The sequence below is a fragment of the Notolepis coatsorum genome (assembly GCF_963971535.1).
Source record: "Notolepis coatsorum genome assembly, chromosome: 3".
Lineage (NCBI taxonomy): Eukaryota > Metazoa > Chordata > Actinopteri > Aulopiformes > Paralepididae > Notolepis > Notolepis coatsorum.
This window is the reverse complement of record NC_140167.1, coordinates 212528466-212540358: the sequence shown is the minus strand read 5'-3', so window position 1 is coordinate 212540358 and position 11893 is coordinate 212528466. Positions and strand designations below refer to the sequence as shown.

Below are 11893 nucleotides of genomic sequence, written 5' to 3'. Positions count from 1 at the left end.
TACGTGAACATGGGTCTACGCTGGTTATATTGTTACATTGTATATTGAAATTCGAGAAACGACAGACACAGAGAAAGCCCATCTATTTATTCTTCTATTTACTTGTCATAACTTCTTGTGTTTTTAAATGTTTCCGAATCCTGAAACGTTCAGATTATTTCCAGGTTTATGTGGAACATATTAGACATTTTCTATAAGCGCTTTCTCAGTCGCAATTTCAACCTGGGTGAACAGACATGTTTCTCACTCATTCGAAAGTTAAGCTACTATAAATTAACAACGTAAATAAACTGAACCGCCAAACATATCAAAATAGGACACCGAAATTAAATAACCTATTCGTATCTGGGGAGGGGTTATGAAAATGTACAGAACTAGCTTGATGACACAACCTGAAACATGTTTCTGTCAGATGGCAGCTGCTATGCTCGAGCTACGGGAGAACGTTACTTAACTTGATGCACGCCAACAAGGTCACGAAAGGGGCTAGTTACAGTGTGTAAACTATCGCTTACTATGTTGTAGCCAATTTAATGATTTTCTGCAGTTACTTTATTGAATGAAGGCACTGTTACCATGAAGGTGTTGACCAATTATCTGGCAGTGGGCACAGGAGGCGGGGCTCAGATGTGCTCAGGCAGAGCCTGTATGTGTTCACAGGTGTGCAGCGGGAGGGAATTGGGTAATTATCACAGGGAAGCCACACTGTCTTTTTTTTTAATCCACTTTTTCTCCCATTTTTCTATATTTTTCTCCCATCCCAATTTCGTATCATCCAATTCAACCCTCCCCTCAGTCCCCTGTCACGAACGCTGTTTCTTGCCTCCCACAAGCCGGCTGCAATGTGGACTAAGTTAGTGTGTTGTGTTTGAAAGGAATTCCCTCATAGTTCTTTTATTGAATGTCGGCGAGGCGAACAGAGAGACGAGACAGAGTCAGATGGCAGTCTGCAGAGTTTTACTGAACCGTCACAGCACAAGTAGACCACAATCCGGACCACGCACCTCCGCACACCGAGCGAGCCAGTGCCAAGTGGTGGTTTCGTCAATACATCGTCACATCATTTATACATTTCTCGTCAGAATGGTGTGTGTATGTCTCTCGGTGTGTATCCATGAATGTCTGTGTGGTGTGTGTGTGTGTGTGTGTGTGTGCTGGTGTTTGCTTAGATGGGGAAAAGGAGGGGCTGTTTTCCTCCGCTCTCCTTATCAGATGGTGTGTGTATTTCTCTCGGTGTGTATGCATTGGTGTCTGTGTGGTGTGTGTGTGTGTGCTGGTGTTTGCTTAGATGGGGGAAAGGAGGGGCTGATTCCTCCGCTCTCCTTATCAGATGACGGCATATAATTTGTGTGTGTACATGTGTGTTGGTGTGTGTGTGTGTGAGTGTGTGTGTGTCGGTGTGTGTGTGTGCTAAAGTGAGAGACATGAGTTTGCATGTCTAGGTGACACTCTCGAACAAAAAGGGGGGGGGGGTGTGTGTATCTCTCTATGTGTGTGCATTGGTGTCTGCGTGATGTGTGCTTGTGTGTGTGTTAAAGTGAGTGTGCTGGAGTGTGTGTGGGCTTTTGCCTGCTTCTGATATCATCATGCACCTGTGTCTAGACTGTTTCATGGAGCCCTATGTTTACACAGAGACCGTTTCATGGGGCGGCCTGTGTCTACACAGAGACATCTGACGTCAGTGTACAGCCTGAAGAAGATATTGACAACAGATCAATGAATTAAAACTATCAATCCCCCTTTTGACATATAAATCTATATGTCAACACAACAATTCATTGTGCACCCAACAATATGACACAACCATCACTCATCAAGACATACACTAAGCATGGACCTGTTAAAAGGCCAAGGTCAGGAACAAATAGAGTACATCTCCGGACATATACCTACATATCGGATGACCACCAACACTGTCATCAATACACCAGACCTGCACTTAATCCAAGGCAGGCCATAGATCAACCCGTGAAATACTAATTACAATCACACAATATAAATTCATAGAGGAATGAAAACACAAAAAAAATAACAATAAACTGACGTTGATTTAACCCCAACCAGGACCTGTAAAATATGGAAATGATGCTTGACCGCTTTCGCATGATGTACATGCCTGAAATACTATGTAAGACAGTTCAGACAGGTCAGTGTTATTCTGCACAATATCAACCATATTTTAAGACAGTCCAGTTTTAGTTCAGTCACATTTTGCATAATTTCAATCAATTTACACTTTCTCATCTATTATTCTAATATTCTTATTTCAATTAATTATTTAAATTCAGTAATTTATTCAGTTGTTGAGTCCACCATTCAGTTGCTGTGAGGAGTCCACACAGTCCACACAATCCCCCTTTGAGACTGTGAATCCCACAGTCTCAACACCAATCCCCCGCAGGCCATCAGGCAGAGAGTGCTCCTCGTCAGTCAGCCATCACCCCCCCCAGAGGACACTGCATCATACTGAATTCAGGCCGAAGTCCTGTTGCCGGCCCCTCCCCCTCAATCCGGCATCAGCCCTACATTTTCAGGCGACCAGCGTCGCTCGTGACATCTCGTGATATCGGCCGGGTTTCATTTCCACCCCACCACCGGCGGAGAAGGGCCTCGGTACGGTTCTCAGCATGACCACAGCGTCCCCAAGGAAGTGGATGACAGCTGACCGTTCCCCATCGCGTCTCAGCCTCTCCCCAACCCGACAGCTTTTCAGATTCAAAGCACACAGAACACCACACAGCTTACTCAACAACCAGTACAATGCATCCAGACTTATTAATGAGAACACCCATTGATTGAAATACATAAAAAATGCGTAAAGAACCACTCAACTTTCAGATTCACAGTTGGGGCATATCAGCGTCATATTCCGTCACCATCACCCAAATCACAAATGAAAAAGAGGATATAATCAGAGATACATAAAAAAATGCAATGATTTCCAATGGTTGCAATCTCTATGCCGAAGGATCATTAGAAAATCAGACTAAAATTCACATAAACCAAATCAAAACAAAACACACATTGTCCCACATCAGAGTATACAATATTCCATGAGTAGACAATATTCTAATGAGTATATAATAAAAAGAAAAGAAAAAAAATATCTTGTCCCCATTCTCACAACCCTACCACGACCTCATAGAAACTTGCAGTTGGTTCCCCCACATCCTCATCCCCGGATGCCATCATGTCAGCAGAGTCCGGTGGCTCAGACACGGGGGACCCCAGCTGGACAGGAAAGAGACGGGGAGGAGAGCCGGCCGGTGCATCCTCCAAGGGCTCCTCATAGGCCGGTGCCTTGAGCACGGATCCTGCAGTCGCCTCGTGGGCATCCTCTCCATGCATCCCCAACAGGGCCTCCAACTCGTCCATACCATACATACCACCCTCTCCATCACCTACACACCCAGCCTCCCCTCCATCCACCATCATCTGGTACCCAGCATCCCCTCCATTTCTGTATTTACAGTGTAATTAGACAATAATATGCGAACAACTTGAAACACACTTGGATTCCATTCATACTAGTCTGCTCATTGGACACCGTGACAGTATTATTTATAGATATATAGAGGATATTCGTCATAATTCCCCCTTTTGACGTTAAATAAAACGTCAACACACAGTTCATTGATCTATGTCCGTCGACTGTCACCTCATTACATGCATCACATCCAATACCAGACAGGATAATCAACATCAGGAGAGCAGAGAGAGAGAGATAGAGGGAGGGGAGAAAGCGGGAGAGAGAGAGAGAAGAAAGAGAGAAACACAATTCTGGCAACTTAACAGAAGATAGCACGTAACCCCACCGGACCCCCCTTACTCATCACCTAACCCAGAGGAACCCCCCCTCTATTACAGTGCACCCCTGGTCCCGTCTTCTAGGGGACGTGGGTCTCCTCCTGAGCTGGTTCCCGTAGGCACACACAACGTCCATCAGGGCGCTTCCTTCCCTCTGTCACAGTGCACCGCCCACCTGGGTCGGCCCCGTCTTCTGGAGGGCAAGGGCTGACCTCCTGAGGTTGGTCCCCGTTCCAGGGTGCGGTCCCCTAGACAAACGTGCCTCCTCCGGTCCGCTGCCTTCCCAGTGTCTCAGACTGTCCTCTCCACCCCTCGCCGGCCGGCCCACCACCACTCAAACTCAGCTCAGTGTCTCCCCCGCGGCCGCTTCCCCCGTTCTAGTCGTGGATGAACTGCGTGTCGTAGACGACGATCAGCGGTGATTGATCTGCGGTGCCAGCGGTGCCTGGCTGCGGTGTTCACACCCATACTCCAGGAACCATGACAAACAAAACCTATCACTCAAATACAACAACCTTTCACACCGGTACCAACACACACACATGTTTTAGTTGGAATTTAGTATCGTATTAGGCAAACAAACAGTGCCTAATACGCAGGGCTTCCTCCCTTTCTACCCCTAATCTCAGCTAATTCCAGTCTACATCCAGTCTACACCCACTCCCCCTTAGGCCTAAGAGAGAGGGAACACAAGATAGATTAATGGGGATTGAGGGGGGGAAACGTAATCACCCTTCCTTCTCCTGCCCCATTTCGCAACATACCTTCTTTAAAAAATGCTACGTCACGGATTGACATCGACACAAATCTCTCTGCGCCCATTGATTGTAGCTGAGCTATAATGCCTGACCTAGACGTAAGGCCCATAGCCCCCAGTGGGGCTATCGGGTGTACGCCCATCGGGTGTACGCGTCGAGTAGTCCCCTCGGCACTGCTATTCTCCATAGCCACTTTTACCTTGAAAGAGAGAGAGAGAGAGAGAGAGAGAAAAAAAAGAAAGCGAGCAGGGGAGAAGGGGAGAGAGAGAGAGAGAGAGAACGGGAAAGCCAGAGAGAGAGCGCGTGAGGAAAAGTGCCAGTCCGGGGTGCGCGAGCAAAAGAGAGAGAGAGAGAGAGAAAAAAACAAAAAACGACCAGTAGACAAAAGAGAGCAGGCGACAAAAAAGAACAGAATGTCCATATTACATGTCACTTTATACACTCTTAGAAAGGGGAGGGGTGTGTGTGTGTGTGTGTGTGTGTGTGTGTGTGTGTGTGCGTGTGTGTGTGCGTGTGCGTGTGTGCTGAAAGGAAGGATTTTGCATGTATAACTGCCAGAGAGAGAGAGTGAACTAGGATTTTGCATGTTCTGCTACATGATGTAGGGGGAGGAGAGACACAGACTTCTAGGCATATTCTTCATTAAGGCCTTTAGATATATAGAGGATATTCGTCATCAATGAACTGAAAAACCTATCAGAGAGAGAGAGGGGGAACGCGAAAGAGAGAGAGAGAGAAAGAGAGAGAGAAGGAACGAGAGAGAGGGTGAGAAAGAGAAGGAGAGAGAGAGAGAGAACGAGAGAGAGAGAAAAAGGGAGCGAGAGAGAGAGAGGGAGAGGGAGGGAGAGAGCGTGCGAGTGGGGGAGAACACTCTGAATGGGTAGAGAACGAGAGAGTGAGAGAGAGAGACAGAGAGAGAGAGAGAGAGAGAGAGTGTTCAGCCGTGTTGTTGTAGTCCTCGAGGAGGGAGTAGAATTCGGCCGAGCGCGCGTCGCTCCAAGACAATCTTGTATCAATGTGAAGTGTCTTTAGCAATGCAGAGTGCAGACCCATGTGATATTACGTGTGGTCCCGCACCGTTTACAGCAAGCGGCACCAACGAAATAATAATGATAATGGTGATGATTATGTGGAAATGAAAACGGGGACCCTGATGACGAAAGCTCCATCACTGGTCCGCATCCCCTTAACAGCACTATACCATATTTCTGTGAACATGCACGCCTCTACCAATATCCATATTTGTGGTAACAACGCAGATATCGAGTGTATTTCTGTGAACATGCACGTCTCTGAAGCGCTTCCACCCCTCAAGCCGCGCGAGCGAAAACGAAGCGCCGGTCCCACCGCAGAGCGCACGGCGGTGTTCAGAGCGGTTATAAACTAACCACAACTGCATATATAGCACCACATAATACATATAATATAATATAATATAACACCCGCTCCTTCTCAGACCCGGAGCATATATACCCACCTGTATTTAATCAACTAGGTTGTCAATGCATAGTTTGAAACTGCAATGTGGAGAGAGACCTGTTCCCTCGCGCCGCGGCCGCATCCCTCTACCACAGAGCAGCACACTAATGCAATATGGACGATATTTATTTTAATAATAATATGTTGGCCTCCCTACCACTTATTCATTTTAATATAATGATAGTGGCCTCCTTATCAACAACATAACGCACTGGGTTTGTGTTCCGTGATGAATATTCATATATCCACTTGACTCGACTGGAGACATGGCTTCACTCATCATATGGAACTTCATACATGTGTTACACATTATTAATTCAACACACATATCAGAACTTTTTCGTACCACTTTCCTTCTAACTAATAGTGACCGTGACGACGGGGGCCACGTTGGAAAGGTGCTAACCCCTAACCAGGGACTTTAACCCGGGGACTCTAACCCCTAACCAGGGAACTTTAACCCGGGGACTCTAACCCCCCTAACCAGGGAACTTTAACCCGGGGACTCTAACCCCCCTAACCAGGGAACTTTAACCCGGGGACTCTAACCCCTCTTTCAGGACTCCAACCTCTCAGGACTTGACTCGATAAAAAAAATAAAAATAAAAATAAAAATAAAAATAAAAAACTGCATGAAGTCCTATGTACAGTGTGTGGCCACAGATCTCGCAGACGCAGGCATATTTCATTCAAATGACAAACCTATTTTAAATTTGGAATTTCCAATTGCAGAAACTTGGTATTCTGTTCACCTTTCGTCATTGAAGAAACAGCCCCGGGGTCCGTCATCCGATCTGCCGCACACAGCCATTCAACTCGTCCCAGGAGAAATGCACGAAACGGACAAGAAGACAAACAACAAAAAAAAATAAAAAAAAATACAGATTATGATCTACTCATCCTGTGCCAACTCTGCAGATAATCTACTCGGTCTCTGCTCACCTCTTTCCGATCACCAATCCCGGTCGAGCCCCCATTTGAAAGGAATTCCCTCATAGTTCTTTTATTGAATGTCGGCGAGGCGAACAGAGAGACGAGACAGAGTCAGATGGCAGTCTGCAGAGTTTTACTGAACCGTCACAGCACAAGTAGACCACAATCCGGACCACGCACCTCCGCACACCGAGCGAGCCAGTGCCAAGTGGTGGTTTCGTCAATACATCGTCACATCATTTATACATTTCTCGTCAGAATGGTGTGTGTATGTCTCTCGGTGTGTATCCATGAATGTCTGTGTGGTGTGTGTGTGTGTGTGTGTGCTGGTGTTTGCTTAGATGGGGAAAAGGAGGGGCTGTTTTCCTCCGCTCTCCTTATCAGATGGTGTGTGTATTTCTCTCGGTGTGTATGCATTGGTGTCTGTGTGGTGTGTGTGTGTGTGTGTGTGCTGGTGTTTGCTTAGATGGGGGAAAGGAGGGGCTGATTCCTCCGCTCTCCTTATCAGATGACGGCATATAATTTGTGTGTGTACATGTGTGTTGGTGTGTGTGTGTGTGAGTGTGTGTGTGTCGGTGTGTGTGTGTGCTAAAGTGAGAGACATGAGTTTGCATGTCTAGGTGACACTCTCGAACAAAAAGGGGGGGGGGTGTGTGTATCTCTCTATGTGTGTGCATTGGTGTCTGCGTGATGTGTGCTTGTGTGTGTGTTAAAGTGAGTGTGCTGGAGTGTGTGTGGGCTTTTGCATGCTTCTGATATCATCATGCACCTGTGTCTAGACTGTTTCATGGAGCCCTATGTTTACACAGAGACCGTTTCATGGGGCGGCCTGTGTCTACACAGAGACATCTGACGTCAGTGTACAGCCTGAAGAAGATATTGACAACAGATCAATGAATTAAAACTATCATGTTCAAAGACAGCCGAGGTTGAGTAGTTTCTTCTGATATTCCATAGTAAATTACACGTTAACGTTACAATGTTGCGTTGTGTTCACTCATAGTTAAAGACAGCCGAGGTTCCAAGTGATTCGTTGCAATGTACGCGGAAATGCCATAGCATTTGTCTAAGCGGCGTGAAAAGAAAGGCGCTTTACCGTAGTGGCGTGCGGTGACGAAAGCTGAAGCATTTTTGCACTGTTCCGCTGTTATTAAGCAACACGCGCCCCCGACACTTCCTGATTCTACTGCGCAGGCGCACCAACCGACCTGTAGGAGTCGCTGTCCACAACGCCCGATCCCCACCCATCGACCAGCTAAACTGAAAGCAATGTGGAGCGCTGGGCTCGAACAGGCAAGCCCAGCGTCTCCGTCATTCGTGGCGAGCGCCTTGCCCACTACGCCACGTAGCCGCCCGGAAGCCACACTGTCTTTTAACCGTGCGTGTTTGTTTTGTTTTCAGTTATATTGAGTCACTTTTTGGGTTTTATTTTGTAGCACTTATCCTGTGTTTAAGTTCCAGTTTAAACACAGAGGTTACAGTATGCTTATATTTGTCCACACTGCAAGTAAGAATAAAAACTCTCAAAAGTCTTTTTCTGGTCTGCATCCTCTTAGCAGTTTTGTATTGAGCCGTATTGTACCCATTCATTCTGCAATCTGTTAATAAAGTTTTCAATCAATTTAATTACATTTTATCTTTACCTTAAGACTGGTCCTACCTATGGCAGGAAGATGATGACTGGCTATCTTGCAGCCGCGCGAGCCTGTGCATCAGAGGGTCGTGTGGGACATGCGTTGCGCAACATTCATCCACCATATCATCGGGAACGATGCACGGTAGGTTTTTTTTTTATCAAATGTATAGCCTAATTATTATATTTTTCCCACATTTGAGAGCTAGTTGGAGGAACTTTTAAAAAGGAATTTTTTTTGCTAGGATGTTATTATGTGGTTGCTAGGCTGACAGGTGGTTTCTATAGGGTTTTTTCTATATAGTTGCTACAGGTGGTTACACCTAGACAAGCAGCCCCACTTCATGCTTTAGCTGTTTTCTCAACTTTGAACTTTGAGTATGGTTTGAGTATGCTGTTCTTTTTTGTCTGTCTTTAAGGGAGCCAGGAACCTCAATCCGGTTCCATATACTGCAGCCTATGTGGGTCACAAGATCCACATGGACCAAAATGAGAAACTGGTGATGTTTGGCGTGACCCATGTGCTGGCGATTGATGGCTTCTCCAGCAAAATTGTTGGACGATCCACTATGCCTGTTAAAAACAACCTTACCATATACACTGACGTTTACAGGTAATGAACAGGTCATTTAAAACCAGAGGTGCGTTCCTCATATCAACTCTGATTGCACGCACGCTAATGACGCCACGTGCACGCACGTTCCCGCGCATGCGCATAAATGTTCCCTCGCTTAAGCACAGACTAAAGATGGTGCCTAATTGCCTCTACGAATGGAATGTAACACATTTCATAGGTGTGAATTAGGGATGTCCGATATTATCGGCCGATATCGGCATTAAAATGTGATATCGGTATCTGTTTTAAAAAAATATATATATATATATATATATTTATTTTTTTACATTTCTATAAGCTTTATTTACCCAGGCAAGCAAGTAAGAACAAATTCTGATTTTATTTATTGTCAAAAGTATGCATAATGTTGTGTTAATTCCACAACAAGAGATATGTAATGTTAATTACCTGAAATTATTCCATTTTTTTGGGGGGGGGGGGGGAAACCCTGCATATATCGGTATCGGTTGATATCGGTATCGGAAATTAAGAGTTGGACAATATCGGTATCGGTAAAAAAGCCAACATCGAGCATCCCTAGTGTGAATGTATCTGAGAACGTATTTAACACACCTGACGACCGGCGCTATTGATATGCAAAGTAGCCAAGGTGGGTACTTATAGCGAGTTGGCGAGTGCAGCGCATTCCTGTGTGCATGCACGTGCCGTGCAAATCCGTGCATGCGCTTTTGCTCAAATCTTTGGGTGCACGGAGTGCAACCCCGTCCCATGAAGAACGCATCCCTGTTTAAAACACCTTTGTCCCTGACTCCCTGTACCCAAAACACCAAAGTATACTCTTGTCTGAATAACTCTGTCCACCTTGTGGAAATTATCCACAAAGGCCAAACGGCTCGTTTAAAGGCACAGTTTCTGAATTTGGCTGTGTGCATTTCTCTGTGGACTGAGCGTTTTGATACTTTCACAGTATTTATATGGCACCACCTACTACCTACCTAGACCTGCTTTATAATAATTAGGGATGGGAATCGAGAATCGGAATCGATTGGGAACCGGTTCCTAATTGTCAGATTCCTGGAATCGCATGCCTCCGTGACTATCGATTCCTCTTATCGATGCCATGTTTTTCCGACAGTTGCGCATTTAAAAACAATAACGTTAGCGCCACGCATGTTGCTAACAAATTCTCTTTTGCAATAACGACCTGTTGAATGCAACTGCAGTTCAATAGATTAAATTAGTTCTCAAATACATTATTTTATTTAAGTGTATAGTTAATCTATTTTTTACAGTTTTTGTATTTTTCTGACATGGGGGCTCAACAATAAATGATAAATGACAATCAGAAATGTCAAGTTGCATGTTGTTATTCTAACCAACTTAGTTATGTTGCATTTCCAATTTATTTATTTAAATTATAAATGTAGCAGGAATCGATAAGGGAATCGATAAAGAATCGGACCGATAAGCAGAATCGATAATGGAATCGTATCGATAAAATTTGATCAATTCCCATCCCAATACCCAAAAAAAGGATATCTCCCTTCCTACAATATGTCCCCTTTCACAGCAAGTGAAAACTCGGATCTCCTCACTACCTGACAACACAAGAGCCACTATAATTTGTTTCCAACTTGCCAATGTTATTCTGTTTTCTTGCAGAAGTGCGGTAATGGAGCATGGCATATGGGACCAGGTCAGAGTGGACCATGGGAAAGAGTTTTATTTAACTCTTTACATGCAGGAGAAGTTGGCCAGCCACCGGCACAACACAGAGAGGCCACCATATAGGCAAACACCATCAACAAAGGTGCGTAAGAAATTAGAACAAGACTTAATACTACAATATATATATATATATATATACAATATAGTTAATCTGGAAAAAGATTCTGAAAATGTCTTCTATATTTTACAATAACAGAATCACACCATTGAACGGATCTGGCCAGAGATCAACAACAGGGTTAACTACCCATTGAAAGTGGCTTTGGTCCATCTGGTGGATCAGGAGGAGCTGGATATGGAGGCCAGCCTGACAAAATTCTGCGTGTAACCTGACATGCCAGTTGGCCAAGCTCGGAGTTGATCGTGTGGTTCAAGCATGGAATGCACACAGGATTCCAGGTTTGTGTTATAGTTTGTCTCTCAAGCAAAGGTGTGATATAGTCTGATTTCTGATACATTTTATTTAAACAAGAAAACCGTTGTTTAACCTTCATAGTTAGAGCAATGGATAATTTTTTGCTCAACTTATTTTAGGAAAGGGGATCCCCAGGTACTTGGCCGGAGAGGGATGCCCAAAACGAGTGTCCACAGACCTTTTGCCAGATGCATCAGTGGCTGCAGACTGGTATGAGCAAGAGGTTGGATCGCTGACACGGGTTTCTCACTTCGGCACCAACCCTTTTCAGAGTTCACAGGACCAGGAAGCTGCACAGAGAGAATTTGCTCTGCAGTACCCTGATGTGACCATACTGTTGGACAATGCTGTAAACAATCAGCCAGAGCCGTTTAAATCTGGGCTCAAAAGCCTGATTGACATTACAAGGAGACATTCTCAGCATTGAGAGCCTATTTCAGGGGTGGCCAACCAGTCGGAGACTAAGAGCCACAAAAATTACTGTGGTACCACAAAGAGCCACACCATATACCAGCGTTTCTCAACCTTTTTTTTCAGTCACGGCACCTTCATGTGTTTATAGG

The 11893-nt window shown here is 45.1% G+C and overlaps 1 protein-coding gene across 1 annotated transcript; it reads left to right on the top strand.

Annotated features, from left to right (window-relative positions):
- Positions 1 to 576: 576 nt before the first annotated feature.
- Positions 577 to 11243, top strand: LOC311226162 (uncharacterized protein; the record flags this gene model as incomplete). The annotated part of the gene is made up of 5 exons (XM_084311535.1): positions 577 to 660; positions 8627 to 8755; positions 9030 to 9223; positions 10850 to 10997; positions 11112 to 11243. 5 exons carry the CDS (start codon positions 577 to 579, stop codon positions 11241 to 11243), a joined length of 687 nt encoding a protein of 228 aa, XP_084167661.1.
- Positions 11244 to 11893: the final 650 nt, after the last annotated feature.